At 42.4% G+C, this 19,957-nt stretch overlaps 1 protein-coding gene across 1 annotated transcript; it reads right to left on the bottom strand.

Annotated features, from left to right (window-relative positions):
- Nucleotides 1–1,023: 1,023 nt before the first annotated feature.
- LOC148883204 (protein spire homolog 1-like) lies at nucleotides 1,024–19,089 on the bottom strand. Its single transcript, XM_089023020.1, is given in 20 exon segments — nucleotides 1,024–2,217; nucleotides 3,157–3,317; nucleotides 3,686–3,713; nucleotides 3,793–3,863; nucleotides 3,945–4,082; nucleotides 4,977–4,997; nucleotides 5,157–5,305; nucleotides 5,847–5,928; nucleotides 6,001–6,134; nucleotides 6,481–6,528; nucleotides 6,882–6,923; nucleotides 7,890–8,019; nucleotides 8,109–8,195; nucleotides 9,080–9,244; nucleotides 9,366–9,440; nucleotides 10,488–10,613; nucleotides 13,063–13,164; nucleotides 13,167–13,334; nucleotides 17,270–17,301; nucleotides 18,617–19,089. Coding segments are annotated over 20 exon segments (2,400 nt in total). The 5' UTR covers nucleotides 18,981–19,089; the 3' UTR covers nucleotides 1,024–1,940.
- Nucleotides 19,090–19,957: the final 868 nt, after the last annotated feature.

The raw sequence follows: 19,957 nt of genomic DNA, 5'->3' as shown, positions 1-19,957 counted from the left end.
TTTTATTGTAGTTTCTTCTATTTAAAAAAAGACAGAAGCATGCACACCAGAGCCTAAAAGTTAGATCAGGTTTGATGGGAACATGAACGTCATTCTAGAACAGGACCAGCTTGTTTTTGTTGTTTAAGTTGAGTCAAAAAAGGTCATTAAATTGTCTTCAACAATCAACTTTGCGTTGCTAGGTCGTAGGAACCCTGGGCTAGAAAAAAAAAGAAAACAAAAGCCCAACATAAATACTTAAATATAAGACACATAAAAAGACTTTGATTGGACAAACATTCGATGGTCATAAAAGTTGAGTTTGATATGGAGCGTTCTTCAGCTATACAGCATGTATACAACAATCAAAGTAGTCGTGAAAGCAGATAAAGAAGTCAGTGAACCCACCACAGTATCGTAGCACTCGATGCATGTACACTATGTACAACTAGAAAACTTTCAGATAAACAAACAGCAGTTTGGCCCCAGGTACACTTTTCAAAATAAAACAAAATCAAGTTTCAGAAGTACAAAATCAAATTTTGGGGGGGGGGGGGGTGTCTGCAAATGAGAAGTACGTAAAATATAATTGACAGAATCAAGAAAATCTCCACTATTCAAAATGACCTGGTGTAGTCTGACTATTTTTTATACTGTATTAATTATAGGATTATTAAAAAATAATTCAAAATGGGAGAAAGTATGTCCGCCACCATATAAGTACAACAAATTATTTGGTGTGATTGTAAACTTCACTGGAACGTGAAAAGTTCAACTCCAATCTGGAGCTGCATGTTTAGTCATTTTAGTGATTAGCAAAGTAGTCCAAAAATTATTATTTGATAATTTGAATAACGTGTGTCTGAAAAAAAAAATCTTTATTTGTTGGTGCGGGGTGATTGACAGCTCAAAATGTAGGAAAAATCTGGAATTTTCCAACTATTTCCATGACAAGATATGGATGAAAAGGTTTCTTCAGCCGTCATCTGTACTTCTTTGAAGGTGTCGGACGTTTCGCTTCTTATCCAAGAAGCTTCGTCAGCAAACTAAAGTCTTACTCGTAGTTTCGGCCCTATATATATATCCCTACTGTCCAGATGTGGCGGTGCCAGACTCTGCTATGATTGGTTTGAAAGGGGAGTAATAGAAGCTATTTTTATAAAACAGCAAAATCCTTCCTTTAACCGCAATGGTGGGTTGAGGTTGACTGACTGACGACTGGCCTGATTGCCCAGTTTGCCCTGGTATCAACTCATCAGCATAACTAAGCCTATGTGGGGTGAGTTTCAATTTGGATCGTTCGTACAATAGACCGTTTAGGCAACATAGGCCTAGTTATGCTGATGTGATACCAGGGCAAATTGGGCAATCAGGCCAGTCGTCCGTCAGTCAATCTCACCCCACGATTACGGTTAAGGGAAGGATTTTGCTGTTTTATGAAAATAGCGTATTTTACTCCCCTTTCAAACCAATCATAGCAGAGTCCACCGCCACCTCTGGACAGTAGGGATATATATAAGGCCGAAACTACCAGTCAGACTTTAGTTTGCTGACGAAACTTCTTGGTTAAGAAGCGAAACGTCCGACACCTTCAATGAAGTACAGATGACGGCTGAAGAAACCTTTTCATCGATGGACCATTCCTGTATGACTGACGTATGACAAGATATGGTCAACAAATTTAAAATTTAAGGAACTGAAATGTGTTATGAAGGACAAAAAAAACAGTGCTGATTAGGTAGGAGAAAGAAGATGAGGTGGAGGGAGGGAGGGAGGCAACCTGAGGGTGGCGACAATCGCTTGTTGTTCCTGAGTGCTACGTGGAAAACTTGCGGCGTTGGGATTGGACGCTATGTACAAACTTTTTTTTGTCCAACATTCCTTCATTCAATCGGATTATACATTCTTGAGCAGATGGAACTGAAGAGCCATGGCGACGCGTCGTTTGGGTTCTTCACGGTCTACAACTCGTGGATGGCGATGCGCGGCGAGGGCCGGAAGTTGACGGAGGCCGACGAGCTGCGGTAGAAGGAACGACTCTGGCGGTGGAGGCGCGCCCGCTTGCTAGCCGCGCATAGGCTGCGCTTGCTGGATGAGATGATCTCCGTGAGGAACTTCTTGCAGTCCACGCACACCTCCATGGCTGCCCAATCCTCCGTTAGCTCCTTGGGGAAGTCTAGGTCACCTCGTGCTGGAAGGGTGGCGTCATCCTCGGGGTTCTTGTCCGACTTGGAGGACCTGAGGAAGACATGCCACCATCACCAATAAAGAGAGTTACTTAACACATAGTATAGATATAAAAAAAAAAATCTCAAATAAAAGAGGAGTACAGTGATACGTTGGCTTAAAAACTTAATTGGTTTCCAGACAGTGTGTAAGGCGAAAAGTGTGTATCCCAAAAATTTATTTCCCATAGGAAACCATTAACATGAGAATAATCCGTGCCCAGGTCCCCATAAAATAATTTTCTACTTATTTTCTAAGCCTTAAAACTACACAAAATATACCTTATTTTATGTATAATAAATGCGCTATGGTATTATAATTAAAGTAATAACCCGTACTGTTTAATAAAGTGGTTTGATTTACCTTTGTGATGTAATGGAGTGGCCGGTTTCATCAGCATTAAACACTTGATGAGGAATGTAACCTTCTTCTTTCACCATCTTGTGGAATGATCCTTTGTAAGTGCTGCTCTGCGATAATTTTATCTAGTTCCTCATCAATTGTGTTCTGTTTAGCTAGGTTGATAGCTTTTTGCATCAAGTGTACAGATGGCTTGTGTGGGTTGTTTGTGGAGCCTGATGGATGGGCTATTTTAACCTTGCAGTCTACACTCTGCCTTTGAACTATCAAAGTTGAAACTCTCTCACTGTCGTCTGTCTGTCTCTTTATTGTTTAAACCTCCCGCCCTCACTGCTGCGTTCTTGACCAATCACGTGCCTTTAACCGAAGATCGGGGGCGGGGAATAGAGGACAAAAACAGTAGTCTGCCATTTTCTTGTTAGGAGAACTGGCTCGTTCGCGAACGACACATCACTCATTGTGGAAGCTTTGTGTGTATCCCGAAAAATAGTTTGTATGCCAAGGTAAAATTTTCATAAATTTAACGTTCGTAAACCGAGGTATCACTGTACATGTAAATCGGATGGATGGATTTAAAGCGTCGTCACTGACTTGTAGACACTGCGACGCAGGCTGCGGCGGTTCTGTGCCAAACCGAACGACAGCGCCGTTTCAGACGAGGGCGACGATATGGCCGCGTCGTCTTTGGCCGCCGCGCCGGGGCCCAAAGTGTAGATGGGCAATGTGGCGTAGGGCTTGGAAGGAAGACGTATCTAAGGATAAGCGCCACACATGCGCGTTAGCTTAGTTTCAGTTCAAGATGAAAATCTTTTCATTGGAATAAAACAAAAAAAAAGTATAGAAATGAATGCCTGTACCTTTGTGGAGCACTGTGAGCACACCGGCCTGGAAAGAATGGCGACAATCAAACGTTTACTTTTTAACCTCTTCAGCAGTTGGATCATTAATGAAGATGTCCTCACCTCTTACAAAAAATTATACGGCAATGTGGCGTAGGGCTTGGAAGGAAGACGTATCTAAGGATAAGCGCCACACATGCGCGTTAGCTTAGTTTCAGTTCAAGATGAAAATCTTTTCATTGGAATAAAACAAAAAAAAGTATAGAAATGAATGCCTGTACCTTTGTGGAGCACTGTGAGCACACCGGCCTGGAAAGAATGGCGACAATCAAACGTTTACTTTTTAACCTCTTCAGCAGTTGGATCATTAATAAAAGCATGTCCTCACCTCTTACACAACTGACAGGTGTACGACCAAGTGAAGAAGGAGAATCTCTTTACGCGACATGAGAAGCAAAGCTAAAAATAATAATAATAATATTTGAATTAAATCATGACAGCAAGTGAAGCAAAGTTCAAATCCAGAAGCCACAGTGTCACCTTTCCTTTCTTGAGCGCGTTGTAGATGTCCTTGTACTGCTGGAACTTCTCCAGCTCGGCTTTGACCAGCACCTGACGGATGTGCATCACCTCCTCCACCGTCAGTGTCAGACACTCCACCGGGAAGCAGAAGTCCTCCTGGTGGGGGAACGGCACACATCAGAATGGGAAATTAACCCAAAACAAACAAATAGAAGAAATAAACAAATTGACACAAAGAAAAAGAAAAAGATAGCAAAAAAAAAAAAAAAGAAACAAAAAAAAAAACAAAGATACAAAAATTAAATAGTACTAAAAGAAAAAAAGACAAAAAGAAAAAAGTACTAAAAAAAGATGGTGGCTACTGTTTTTGTCCTCTATTCCCCGCCCCCAGTTTTCAGTTCAAGCCACGTGATTGGTCAAGAACGCAGCAGTGGGGGATGGGGTTACAGACAGAGAGAGTGAGGCGGTTCTCCAAAAAATAAGGGAAATAAAACGACTTTATTGTACAGTACACTTTATTTCTTTAATCATAATACTATAGCACATTTATTATACATGAAATAAGGTATGTTTGGTGTAGTTTTAAGGCTTAGAAAATTAGAAAGTAATGGATAGAAAGTATGTTTTATGGGGACCTGGGAATGGATTATTCTCATTTTAATGGTTTCCTATGGGAAATTAATGTTTACGATACACTTTTTTCGCCTTGCACACTCTGTCTGGGAACCAATTAAGTTCATAAGCCAAGGTCCCACTGTATTTCTTTTTTTTTTTTGAGTTTCATAAAGTCCACTTTAACCAAATAATCCCTCACGGATGACAACATAATGACAGTCAGGGCACAGCTATTATAATCCTATTGCACTTCCTGCGGCAATTGCATCAACGTCTCGTGGTTTTATTTTGAAGAGCGCTTCGTGGGTTGTAATGCGACAGACGCTGCGGCGCATTACAGGGCGGACGCGTGATGAGCAAAATTGGGAATGTGAAAATATGGCAGAGAGAGGGCAAGCGGTGAGGGACGAAGTAAGATGGGGCGCTATTTATTACCTTGCGGGCGTTGTCCATCAGCTGCAGCGTGAAAACAGGAAGTGGGCCGATCAATGCGAATGGTTAGCAATAGCTAAGAACACATTGAAGGTGGCGTGCTAATAGTTAGCGCCCCGTGTTGTTTATATTTATTTGGACTCCCTTGGGGAAAGAAACGTTGGCACGTGGCCGTTGACCTACCAGAGACTTGGAGCTCTGCCTGGAAGGTGCGAGGAACGGAGAGGCGTTGGAAAGTGCCTCCTTCTCGATGGAGTGGCGGCGCACAGATGCTAACGGCTGGCGCTTGTCTGGCAGCGGCGTGGCGGACACTGGCAGGAACGCCGGAGGAGCTGAAAAAAATATATATAATAAAAAATAAGCATGTGTGATGTGGTCGTTCCAGTTGTTAGTGGAGAGCATTGAAGGTTTAAAGGACAACCGACACCATTTGTTTTTTGTTTCCTAACTGACATTAGAAAAACATTTTATAGCATCTAAAATACCCAAAACAGGCAGGATGATGTTTAGTCAAATGCAAAACACCAATAAAAATGACTTAAAGTGTCCCAAAACTACTTCAAAATGACGAGTTTCAGAAGGTCCCGCCCCCTTGTTCGTTTCGCCATGCTCGAAAATCAAAACAATGGCTTCAGATTGGGAGAAGATGCTTTCTTGTTACTCATCCAGTTATGAATATGATTCAAATAGTTCCGAAGAGGAAAGCATAAATGTTTGAAATCGCTTAAAGAAGTCCTTCTGTATCATTTTGAGGCGTCTCGACTCCAATGAAGTCATTTGAAGTGATTTTACAAATTATGGACACAACTTGTCCAGAGGCGTCGGTTGTCCTTTAAGGAGCGGTCTAAAAAGGACATACACACTTACACTTACATTTCTTGTCTTTGGCAGAATCTGGCGAGATGTCCATCAATGACGCAGCGGCGCTAGAGCTGCTCCTCGTCGTCGTCTCGTCCTGTTGAGAAGGTTACTTGACGCATACGTCGACTTCCAAATGTAATCGAGTCTCGCGGTAACGGTGTCCTACGTCCGATTCGGAGCTCTCTAACTCGGCCAGCGTGGGCGCGTGCAGGATTCTTTTCCTTTGGCTCAACTGGTTTGCCGAGCCGCGTACTAGAGACTGCGTGCTGGTGGTCAGCCTCCGGGCAGCGTCCGGGGTGTCTGAAAGACAAATGGCGGAAAACGGTTTGTGTTACTTTCAAGGCGACTGTGGGCCCCACAGAATGCTAATATTACCATTTAGCTCGACACAGAGCTACTGTGTACTGTGTGACTACGTTCCTGATGTGACGTCACGTCAGGCATCGTCACCAACTCGAAAACAAGACTTCCTGAATATTCAGCGCCAGTCTTAAAACATAAAATCTAGCTATATGCGGTGGAATCTTTGTCAAATACGCTCAGTATAAGTCATTTGAAGTGATTTTACAAATGATGGACACAATGTGTCCAGAGGCGTCGGTTGTCCTTTAAGTAGGTTGAACAATGGGCATAGGATGTTGTGTACCTGAGGTGTAGCACAGATCGTGAGGTGTGCTGATGCTTTTCCCAGCTCCTATCAATGAAAAAAAAAAACATCATTAATGGCACAACAATGGCTAAAATTGCTAACAAATTGGTGAGTGAGGTGGATACGGTCACCAAACATTTGGGAGTGCCTAAAGGGAGGTGCGCGCAACACAAAAGGAGAGATGACGGTTGTGAGATAAAACTCGTGCCGGGTCTTTCGGGATGTTTGGTCGAATTCGGGGAACCGCACGGCTTCTGTGACAAGCTGTCAGTTTTAGCAAACACACACACACACACACACACACACACACACACACACAGACCATAGAAACAGCGTGTCTAAGACAGGTCAGCACAAAAAGGTGCGACGGGCAACTGTGCGGGCAAACCTTTTTTTACCTGACGAGTCAAAGCTGTAAGATGTGATAAGAGGACGGCTGACTGACACGTTTGTTTGCAAGTTGGAGGAAAAAACAAGGCCAAGTTAACACATGCTGCTTATAGTAATCTCTTCCATACGAAGCGTTATGCAACAAAGGTAAAGACGGGAGCGTACGCTACGCACATTTCTTCGACTAATGCACTTAGTCGGGACGCGGCGGTGAGCGGCTACATAAGCAACTATAGTAAAAGATCTGAGTAAACAAGAGCACTCAAGTCAATGTGGTCTTTGTTTACATTACATAAGATGGCTTGCTAATTATGATGGCTGTGTGATTTAAAGGACAACCGACACCATTTTTTTGTTTCCTAATTGACATCAGGAAAACGTTTTATAGCATCTAAAATAACCAAAACGCGCAGGATGATATTTTTAGTCAAATGCAAAACACCAATAAAAAAAGAGTTAAAGTGTCCCAAAATTGCCACAAAATGAACTCGGACTGGGCAGATTCAGGAAGTCCCGCCCCCTTGTTTGTGACGTCACGCCAGGATACTCCTACACAAACTGCCTTGCTCCAGAATCAAAACAATGGCTTCAGAGAGTTCAGATTGGAAGAAGATGCTTTCTTGTTACTCATCCAGTTATGAATATGATTCAAATAGTTCCGAAGAGGAAAGCATAAATGTTTGCAATCGAATAAAGAAGTCCTTCCGTATCAATTCGAGCAGTTTGGACTCCAATGTAGCATCTAGAAAATGCACAAGATGGCGCACAAGCTCGGTGGGAAATGGGCAGATTTGCCTGTTGGGAATTTGTGTCAACTAGTATCAAATAGTAGTCTTGGTGCAACACACAATGATTCACCATTGCGTCATTTATGTTTTTTCCTTCGAATTTCGCCATCAACGCGCATCAACACGAAGTTTTCAGACCTTGTCCGAAAGTGTCGGTTGTCCTTTAAGCTAATGGTTTAATGGGAGAAAGACAGAGAGATGCTAGCGCGTGCTTGTGTGCGCCCTCACCTAGACGGGTTCTTCGGGTCATGTCCGGGGAAACGGGCCTAAGCTTCCTCTCCGTCTTGATGTCCTCCAGCAGGCGCTCGTGGAGGCTCTGCGGTCGCGGCGGCGTCGGTTTCAACTTGCGGGCCGACACCTGATGACGATTGGCCAGTGTGGGAAGAGGTTAGCGTGGGCGTCGTCGAGTTGAATCACAAAGTCGTACTGGGCCTGCCGTTGACTCACCGGATTTAAAGGAGGCCGCGATCGGATGAACTCAAGGATGACCTCGTGGGCGCTCTTTTTCAGCCTTGGTGGGATGTCGCCGTTCACCTGAAGTGAAGTTAAAAAGGGTAAAAGTTGACGTCATGGAGCCATTTTTACGCCAGGCCACTAGGTGGCGTAATAGAAAATATTGAATGAGCCAAGGGTGTTTCATGAAGTGTTTCACATGAAGCGATTTCCCCAAATGAGAGCTAAATGATCCAAAAATGACACTTTATCCACTTGCGTGACGATTATATTGATCTCACAATTATCGATTAGACTGCGATTTGCATTTTAAGATCACAGTAATTGGTATTTTTCTAAAATAATGCATTTTTTTTCTTAACACTTTAAAACAATTGCAGCCGCATCGGCTCGTTCTGATTGACAGCGCGACTGCTGAATCTGCCGACTCATCACAATAATTAATTAAATAAATAAATCATTAAATAATTACGGAAATAGATGAATAGATAAATAACTAGATAAATAAACACATAAATGGATAGACATAATAACAAATAAATAAATGCCTTTTAATTATGGAAAAATCCTGAAAATCTTTTATGACATCACATTGATTTATAAATCATTAAATGAGTAAATAAATAAACAAATAAATAAACGAATAAATAAATAAACAGATAAAAAACAAAATGAATACAAAATATGAATAAATAAATAAATAAATAAATAAATAAATACCTTTTAATTTTGGAAAAATCCTGAAAATCAATTCTTTACTTTGACATTGATTTATGAAATCTTGACCTATAAAATCACAATAGTTAATCAAATCTATTTTATTTAATTATTCTTTTTGTTATAAGATCCCCCCTAACTTTTTAGGCTACATAACACTGCCGTTTTATGAACAAACCCTTCATTCGACCAAATTTAACAGTCAAAAATGGTCAACGTGGGCGATAAAGTTAGCGGCAACGGCTTACCATGACTTTGCGTAGCTTGTAGCGCTTGGAGCGGATGTCGTCCATGAGCATCTCGTAGGGCGTCAGCTGGTACTCGATGGGCAGCGGGTTGTATTGACGCTCCTGCACCTTCTTTAGCTTCACGCCGTGGCGCAGATCTCTCATCACCTGGACCCAGAACCGTGCCTGTCACGGACGGATATTGGGTGGTCGGGGGAAGAGGAAGGGTTAAAAAAAACCAAAGTGTTAACAGTTATGAAGACATTATCTGGAATGCTAGCACACCAGTGGTGCATTTCTTCCTTACCCAATCTGCATTTTGTAGCTCGTCCAAGTCACGAACGGGTTGTTGAGGGGTTTCCCCTTCCATTTTGCGCAAATTCTGCCGTGGAAGAACGTAATCGTTAAAAAGTCAAACGAATGAGTTGTAATTGCTGCCAGCATGGCTACTGTACAAAAACAACATGTCACACGAGGGGCCCTGCTTGAGTAACATCCTAATTCGCTGGAATGTAAAACAATAAAATGGCCGTTCGGCATCACTTGGCAGGGCTCCTGGGCTAAGCTCCTTAAAGGACAACCGACACCTCCGGACAAGTTGTGTCCATAATTTGTCAAATCACTTCTACTGAGCATATTTTACAAAGATTCCACGGCATATAGCTATATTTTATGTTTTAAGACTCACGCTGACTATTCAGGAAGTCTTGTTAGTGAGTTTGTGGCAATTCCTGACGTGACATCACTTCAGGAACACCCCTGACACAGAGAAAGCGACACACAATGCATTTTGGGTACTTTGTTTGGCCTGAAAACTTCAAGTTGATGGCGAAATTAGAGGGAAAACACATAGATAACGCAATGGTGAATCGTTGTGTTGCACAAAGACTACTATTTGATACTAGTTCCCAGCAGACAAATCAGCCCATTTCCAACGGAGCTTGGGCGCCATCTTGTGCATTTTCTGGGTGCTACATTGCTGTCATTGACGGCTCGAACTGATATGGGAGGACTCCTTTAATGGATTGCAAACATTTATGCTTTCCTCTTCAGAACTATTTGAATCATATTCATAACAAGAAAGCATATTCTCCGAATCTGAAGCCATTGTTTTGATTCTCAAGCAAGGAAAAACGTCCCGGCGTGACGTCACAAACAAGGGGGCGGGATCTTTGAAACTCGCAATTTCCGGGGTCATTTTGAAGTAGTTTTGAGACACTTTAACTCATTTTTATTGGTGTTTTGCATTTGACTAAAAATAACAGCTTGTTTTGGGTTTTTTAGATGCTATAAAACGTTTTTCTGATGTCAAAAAATGGTGTCGATTGTCCTTTAAATACTGGCATTAAGGTGATCCTTTTGGTTACTTCATCGTATTTTACAAAACCGTAAGAAGTGCTGATAGATTTGCCATCTTTTAGCTTTTTACCTCCTTGGCGCTCTTGATCTTCTCCAGGAAAGTGCGCAGTTCCCTGGACTCGGCGTAGAGTGCGCGGCACACGGCCTGGTAGTGGACCGGAGCGTCCGAAGGGCTCGGGAGGTGCGAGGAACACAGCTGGATGGTGAGGACAAGGGGGTCCAAAAACAATTCACATGGTAGATTAGCATTGGTGTGGATACACAAAACATACAATGAATACAAATGTTTTTCAACAAAGCAAGTAGACATTATATGCTATATTACTTATGATAAATCAAAAATATTACAATAATGTATGTGATACTTAATATGAAATTAATTATTTTGGTATAAATAACATTTAGTCCAAGTGTAGGAGACAAGAGCTCAAAGTGCAGTGCAATTTTTTTAAATGATACAATGCTCCAAAAAAAAATTACAAAAACATATAATACAATATTAACTCATTCACTGCCAGACGATGTGCAAAAATGTGTCCAACCCAGTGACAGGGTTTTTGTCGTTTTCTGTCAAATTAAAGTACGCACAGAATATTGAGTTTTAGGACTATATAAACATTCAATACAGCGTTAGAAACGTTAGACTCCCTTATTTCAGGAAAAAAAAAAGAGTTAATTGCTAAGTTATGTGCATCTGGAGTTATCTGAGCTTGAAATGGGGGCAGCTGTACAAAATACAATACATACATTAAAGTCTCGTTATATCGATATCGGTTATATCGATAGTACTGCTTATCACGATACTATTTCTATGAACGCAAGGAGAAAATTTACATGCCGCAGGATCGGATATATCGATAGTCTGGTTATATCGATATTTTTTCCGACTCCCGAGAATATCGATATAACGAGACTTTACTGTATTTATATAGCGCTTTAACAACATCTGAAGCTGTAACAAAGCGCTAACATGGACAAAAGGCAAATGCTGCCACCTTGTGGAAGGCCAAAACATTGCCAGAGGTCTGACCAACGCTTTATCGGCACTCGCTGCAAGAAAAACCAAAATCCAAATAAATACAGGAATGGCGGCGAATGAGTTAACAAAAACCTAATTTACACTGATTGTATATCACCTTACTTCCTGCTGATTGAATATTTCGACTACACAAACGAAGAAGTGAACCAGAAGAAGAACGAGATTTATTCTGCCAAGATTTAATCCAACATCCACCACCCCACAAAAAAAAAATGTGAAGACTTTCCAGTCATGGTGACATTTGCTAACAAGCATTACCTTTACTGACATTCAACATTTACTGCATTAACACTCAAATAAGGTTAATTAGTTTAGAAATCACAGATGAGCAACCACCGGAGAAAAATTAAAGGCTGCCTGCCATAGATTTAAAAAAAAAAAAAAAATTCTACAAATTAGCTCTTGTGCAAGACGTTCCGCTCAAAAAAAGTGACAAGTATTACACAAGCGCCGAGTGACAATGCCGTGTTCTTGCATAAAGGACATCAGCCTCTTAAACAAGTCATGCCAATGGAATAGAGCGAATACTCATTCATAGTGTGCGTATGCGTGTCACACTACACAGGGTCCACTATGAGGAAGTAAGCCTGTGAATTAGTTCCTCAGCTTATTGCGCTGGAAATACCAAGTTTGTTCACAAGGTTCCGATCCGTAGGAATGTACAGCGTTGACGTGCCGCGTCAGCTGAACCTGTCGCGCAGAAGGAGGTGGGGCATTTGCTGGATGGTACTTATCGGACCATGTGTGAAAATCTACTTGAAATAAGTTTGAAGTGATCAATTGTACTTATGACAGCTTTCGAAAAGCAAGACCGCAGCATAAATGGCAGTTGGCTAATAAGTGATCCTCATCGGTAGGATGTGGTTTGATAATTGGTCCACAAGCATGAACCAAGAATAGTGTCCTTAAGGAAAACCATAATTAGCACAAGCAAAAAACACCACAGCAATCATAACATTGGACGATGTTGGGTCGTTTTCTCCGGTTCATGGCTCTGCGCGGTGTTAGAAGATGGTGGTAAAATCAGCAGGAATCAAAGTGATAAACAGAAACATTATTTTCATCTTGGACAGGAGAGACATTGTGAGGATAGAAAGAGGCAGGCCACTGGGGTAGAAGCTAGACAGAATTTAGGACTTGGGAAACTCCTTTATCACCGAAGCAAGTTACGACTTGAAACTCCTTCACAGGAAGAGATCATTAGCAAGGTTAGAAATATATCAGTTCACGGAAGAGACAATGTTTTATTTCTTACAGCTGTTCGCGCTTAGAACGCCCAGGGGCGTGGTCTTCTAATCAAGAAAACGATGTTTTACTAATGTATCACTTAAATTTGCATATACTCTCAAGAAATAGCTTGACAGAGGGCTGCAGAATTCAGGCGTCTGTAATGAATGGCTATGTGTCCTGCCGGCAGTAAAGAATCTTTCTGTGTTTGAGTCTTTGTCCACAGTGTCCGATCGAATGTCTCTGACATCTCTGACACATCTCTGACACTTAGACAAATAAAAATAAGTAGAAATGAAATAAATATGTTTTAGGATGTGTATATAAACTAGTTCTAACAGACAAGGTTTTACTTGGGGTAACTGCATTATACTCTTACCGAGATCATGTCACGGTAGCTTCGTATCTGGCTGACGGTGCCACCTGATGTCGAGACAGGCAGCTGCTGTTCCTCCTCTTCTTCTTCTTCTTCTTCCTCCTCTCTGTAGCTTCGTAGCCCTCATCGGGGCAGGCGTCATCGCTTTCCGCCTCCTGCACATTGGTCATCAGGTCGATGAGGCGCTCCAGCGGTGGGCTCAGCTCACGCTCCTCGTTTTCCTTCAGGCCAAAGTCCAGGGCCTTGTAGATCATCACGCCTAGCGAGTCGATTACCTGTCGTGCAGAAACAAAATGACAATCATTATGAGTCCAAAATAGCTGAAGACAGCACAAAGTGTAGCAGATGTAGATGGAACCCCACAAAATAAACAGCAATAGGGACAAGCTGTGGCTGTAGCTGTGTACTAAGAGGGTGGCATAAATTACAGTGGGCTCTTGTGTGACCCTTGATACACACCACGACGTACTAAGACCAGGACCAAAATAAACCCCAAGTTGTGGTCTTTCATGAACACAGATGACAGGATACATAAAAGTGAGTCAAAGTTACAAGCAGCTAAATTCTGGTCCTTGAGGAACACCAGTGCACACTGCCGAAGTAGCCATCGGGAAATCCGGGAGAGCCCGAATGGCCGGTCCAACCTACTATTTCCATCAACAAATACACTCAACGGACGTCACATGAAATCTAGACGTCTGTGTAGACTCGGGCGTACACGAGTGGTCAGTCGAGGAAAAGGCTTCTTCAGCTTTCATCTGTACTTCTTTGAAGGTGTCGGACGTTTCGCTCTTCATTCGAAGAGCTTCGTCAACGAACAAGAGACTTCTGAAGCCGATACCACTTAGGCTTAGTCGTGCTAATGAGGTAAACCAAAGCCAGGGATCGGACAATAGAGGTAATCAGATTGGCTAATGAGGTGAAAACAGAGCCAGGGATAGAATAATAGAAGTAATGAGATTGGCTTCAGAGAGTGGTCCACTGCTCCCCCAACCTCAGAGCAGGGACCTATCAGAGCAGAGGTCTGGCACGGTCAACTCTGTCCATTAAGTGATATAGGGCCACAGTTACCAGCACAACTTTAGTTCACTGACAAAGCTCTTCGGATCAGGAGCGAAACGTCCGACGCCTTCAAAGAAGTACAGATGACTGCTAAAGAAACCTTTTCCTCAATGGACCACTCCTATACGACCGAGACAACGCACAAACGTCTAAATTGTGATTTACGTTTATATCGTGGCATAGACCTCAATCTGACCAGTCAAAGTATAAACAGTATAAACAGTTTGAGGATTTATTGTGGTTCGCTTCACTTGCTTTCTGATAAAAGGCGCCACTTTCATTTGTCAGCCTCTTGAAGCTTTAAAAACGTCCGAGGCGCTCTCATCTGCAAAATAACAACGGAGGGTGACTGACGAGTAATTTTGGAATCTTTCTGAGAAAAGGAGGACTTGGGTGGTGACTTTGCAAAGAATGCGCAAAACCGGTTCCATCTCAGATTTCAATTGTTCTCCTGGAAGAGGTGACATTTGACGAAGAACAACAAATGGAATCCCCGCAGCCAATTCAAAATCAAATATTTGAGCCGTGGATAGTTTGCACTTTAATCTGCGTGTTACATCGCAATGTGATGTGGCTTTCGGCTTTCTCTAATTTGAATGCATCGGATAAAGGGCAAGTTTGATGTTGTTGCAGTGGTAAACAGGTTTTTAAACAAGCTAAACAACTCCGGCCTTGCTGTACCAAGATGACGCCAGGTGCTGGGTGGCACGGAAGGGGTGTGGCAGACCAATGCTTTGGTTGGACATGCCAAGAAGCAGGACCTGGCCAAGTCGCAAGGCGTTGACTTGCTTGGCTGAAAGAAGTCGCTGCATTGTTGACATTCTGTCAAAAGGACACTCAAGCACTTTCCTCACCTCACTTTCAAACAGTTCTTTTCAAGATCTTATTATTGGTCTTCAAATCTTTAAACGCCTCACGTCTGCTGACCCGATGTGCCACAAACTAATCAGAGGCTCAGAGGGGATCAAGCCTTTTCCGTTGCTGGTCCAACACTCTGGAATGACCTGCCATGGAACATTCGGCTATCCTCCCTCGCTGCCCATCTTTAAAACTCGTCTCAAAACTCACTTGTACTATTTGCCCTTCGACTCGGCATGATTTTAACTTGATCTTGGTCTCACTCCCTGGTGCTTTCTACTAACTTTGTGACTGTCCTGTATACGATACCTGTCCATATAAAGTGCTTTATTGCAGCTTCAGCTGTTGTTAAAGCGCTATATAAATCAGTATGTTTTGTAAACTTGGTGCTTCAGGGTCCAGAAGAATGCAAATCTAAAAAAAACTTCTCCACAGAAAAGTGATTTCCAGCAGTAATAGTGGACCAAGTATTGATCCTTGAGGAACCCCGCATCATAAATAGCGAGCAAGGCTTGTCACCATGGACCACCAAAGAATACATAAAAGGAAGCTGAAGTCTTTGAACAACAGACAATGTAGAAACAGCTACGGTCAATTAATCGGGGAACAGCACATCTTGAGTAACCATGACGAAACTCCTGAACTTTGAGGAAGATCTTCATAACAATGAAGCCAGGTTGGCTTCAGAAGGGATGGTTTAGTGACTCCCCCGCAGAAGAAATTATGTACTGTACTTCCAGGAACATTAAAGTATAAACAGGATTGGGCTAAGGTCTGATCGGTGGGAAATCTGATCTTTGTGGAAGCACCACTGTCTGAATAACAGTTGAGTCAGGATTGAATTCTAGAAGACCGCGGTAGTATGGAACCCTCGTCCGGGTTTCAAAGCTTTGAACCAAATTTCATGAATGTGGAGGCGATAATCCCGTATTGGAGCTGGGGGGGAGAGGGGGGGCTGGGAATAAATATCCTATTGCTCAGTGTCGTATTATATAATTGTTTAATCCATAGGACAACAGACCAGACACAAGAAGTAACAACACAGAATGACAAGTCTCGTGTCAAAGACACACGAAAAAAAGCATATAGCAGCGGGTGGCAAAATGACCGGCGAAGAAAGAGTCATTTGAGTTTGTCCTGTTAGAAGATGCAGAAGAACCTGTTTGACGCAAAATGACGTCCTTGGTTGTTAGCGCATTACCTCAGTCACGTGAGAAAATTTCTTTTGAAATACATTGAGTTTTGTTTTAACCAGTGACAAAAAAAGATAACTTTTTTTGTAACCAATCAAGAAAATCAACATTTTGTAGCATTCAAAAGTCTTTATATCATCATAAATAAAAATAAATCAATGTACTTCTAATGATTTTACTCATCAACAGCCAGCCAAGACAAAACCGGCTTATCAACACCTGACTTACTGCAACAAATCATAAAACCACAGGTTTTCCTCCGCGGTAACTCGCTAGCGCAGCATCAGTGAGTCATGCACGAACAGACGGGTGGGTGAGGAAATGGGGTGGGGGGTGAGGGGGTGAGAGAATGAACCCGTTTGTGTGTCTGCGACACCATCAACATGCATGAGCGCGCCAGGGAGGGAATCATACTGATAGCGATGTCTCAACAAGAGGACAGTTGGACGTAAACAATTGCATGCTAGCTGGCTGGGGGAGGGGGGGCACCGTGATGGGAAACCATCTTGTCACTCACGAGCATGTCAGCAAATAAAAAAAATAAAAGAAAAATACTGTCAGCGTCGCAACACTGCGTCGCTCTGGGCGAGCTAACACTGACGGTTATGTAAGCCAGCAGGGGCTAAATGCAGAGGTTTTGACTGCAAGATGTTATATAGGAGCAAGGTGAGGGTAGGGGGGCAGAACTCCTCTTAAAGAAAGACTGCTTGCCAGCTAAAAAAAATCTCCTAGTGTGTCAATTTACTTGCTGTCACCAAGAGAAGTGAACTAGGTTATTCCAGGGTGGGAATGAATGAATGAATGAATGAATAAAAAATAAATACATAAAATAAATAAAATGCATAGAATACATAAAATACATAATACATAAAATACATAACATACACACATACATACATACGCACGCACACACACACATCAATCAATATTTTTATAAAACACATTAAATACATAAATAAATTAATAGGCCTTTGAAAGTGGGAGGTGGGATTATCAACCGCAAAACAGATGTGGTGTTGGGAGTCACTTCACAAAAACAGGAGTAGTAGCCGATCCCTCAAAAATTGGGCCGATGGAAAATAAAACCATACACTCACCTCCAGCGACGACGGCGTTGATTCATATTTATCTGCAAAAACAGACACAGCCACTGTTATTCATGGATGATCGTGCCAGCAGAGAACATTCAAAGACAATGAGCTCATCGGCGTGACACCTAACGACGGCGTGCAGAAAACAAAAATCATTTCGCATTCTACACAGATGCTTCTGTGTAAGCTCTCAGTCGTACAGGAGTGGTCCATCGATGAAAAGGTTTCTTCGGCCATCATCTGTACAAATTTGAAGGTGTCGGACGTTTCGCTTCTTATCCAAGAAGCTTCGTCAGCAAACTAAAGTCTTACTGGTAGTTTCGGCCATATATATATATATCCCTACTATCCCTAAGATTTTAACCTTGAAAGGGGAGTAAAAGAAGCCATTTTCATAAAACAGCAACATCCTTCCCTTAACCATAATGGTGGGGGGGGGTTCAATTTGGATCGTTCGTACAATAGACTGCTTAGGCAACATAGGCTTTGTTATGCTGATGAGGTGATACCAGGGCAAATTGGGCAACCGATATCGACACGCTCAAGTGACAGAAAAAATAAAAGCGGGCTAAAAGTCACAACCATCGAGTACTTTGGACCCTCCCGTATGATGCCATCATTCCTTTCCCCATCCCAACCTTGGATGACAATCATGTGAATTTACTTCCCGTGTGACTGAACCCACTTGCCAGTTGAGGTCACTCACTGCGAATTGACACGCGGGAGAAAATAGTCCTCCATTGTCATCGCGTTACAAGGACATACAAGGGAGCTAGCTAGCTAATACATAGCAAGTTACAATACCATAGTCACTTTTTAAAGCAACGAAGAAAATGTAAAAAAAACTAAATATACATTGTTATACTAATTGAAAGTTTCAATGAACAATGAAAGCATTTTTGTGTTTTATTTACTTCTAATTTATACTTTTGTAACGCTCACATTATTATAACATTCACCACAGAGTACGAAAATCTCCAGATTTCTGAAACTTAACATGTATGACTCATGACATATTTCTCTAAATGCAAATTGTGAGACTATTGCAGGCTTTCTGATTCTGATTCTAAATTAGCATAAAACTGCTCGGTTCAATTCAGTTTAGTAATCAAAGCAAATTAGAAAATGACTTCCAAGTGACGAGCAGGAATGTAGCCTAGCTGCTTTTTTTGGGTGCAGACTGTCAAATGGACCCCCCCCCCCCCCCCCCCGCCATCACGTGATGCATTGTTTACTACCCCACCACGAGCACACTCGCGTTTTTTTACCAGCAAGATTGTTACATTTTCAAGCAAATTTAAAATATTGTGTGACACTAACATATGTAATTATTTTTTTTATGGGGTGACCTACCGGAGGGGCGTTGAAAGCTAAGCGTCACGGTGCCGTCCCGGCTAATTCTCACATCCCCGGGTCCCTCGATCCTCTGCGGGGAGTCCCCAGCGCCACCACCGGAGCTCTTGGGGTCCTTCCGTCGGGGCCGCCCCGCCGCCAGCGTTCGGCAGCACTGGTAGCAAACCGCCCAGGCTTGTTCCTCGTTTATGGGCTGACTGTAGAGAGAAAGGATTTCGGCCAGTGACACGTCCATTTTCTCCTCGGAGCCCGCCGCGTCCATGTTGACGTCGCAGCCGGCGGAGGAGTTCAAGGTGGCGGCGAAGTCGCGGGGAACGGTCGGCGAAGTCAGCAGAACGTCGTTCGGACCCAATCGCTTGGACATGCTCGGTTGGGGTTATGTCACCTGCATAACGAACGACGAGGAGAAAAATATACCCAAATAAGTCGCTCTATGGCGTTTCGACGCAGAAAAGAATGCTACTGTTGCTACTCGGCTGTTAGCAGTCTAGCGAATGAGCGACGATGCAGCAACTGCAGGAAGTCAATTTAAACACGCGGACAGTCTTCCGCGTGGTCCTAGTGCCGATACAAATACATGACTGCAGAAACCGGAAATCGACAATCACAGTCTTTATAGATACATTAATAAAAGATTTGTGATAGATACGTTTGGTGGGGTTATACACCACAGAAATAAGCATCCCGTTCAATTACCTTGGGAAAGAAACGTTTTCGTCCAGGGCATTTGATATTATTTTGAAATGTAACGAGTGTTTTGCTCGTTCTACTAGCTGGTCTAATGCTGGTCACTTAGCGGGCCTTTGAAAATGATGTTGACATCCCATCCAAAACTAATTTACAAAGTAAACAGAATAAAAAACTAAATGAACACTCCGTAGTCCGATTATTTTAATTTTTAAGATAGATGTACTACCCCATAAAAATTATTTGTAATTTAAAACTGACAAATGTAAACACCAATAATTTGTGAAGCAAAAAAACACAATTGCAGGTGTGTTACCAAGTATCAAGCAACAAGGTATGTCATAAAAAAATAAAACCAACATTGTAAAGTTTCTTACGTTGTGCTCAAGCAAGCAACGTTTTTGACAGTGTTGTTTTGAAACCTCAAATGTGAGTCAAGCGTGCCAATTGTGCAACAAGCAACATGTGAGAAAGACCAACAGACGACAAATGTCACCTCGTGTGCTCACTTAGACGAGAAAAAGCCGTGAGCTGAACCGCCATCTTGACGCATCTGTGCACACCTGTCTCCAATTGACGTCATATCCTCCAAAGCAGGGCACACCTCTTTTTTCTTCTTCTACCAGTTCAACGAACCTTTGCATTCTAGCGCCA

Source organism: Hippocampus bargibanti, linkage group LG20, assembly GCF_051943395.1.
Source record: "Hippocampus bargibanti isolate YZ-2025 linkage group LG20, ASM5194339v1, whole genome shotgun sequence".
NCBI lineage: Eukaryota > Metazoa > Chordata > Actinopteri > Syngnathiformes > Syngnathidae > Hippocampus > Hippocampus bargibanti.
The sequence above is the reverse complement of the archived record's forward strand: the minus strand, read 5'-3'. Positions and strand labels throughout refer to the sequence as shown.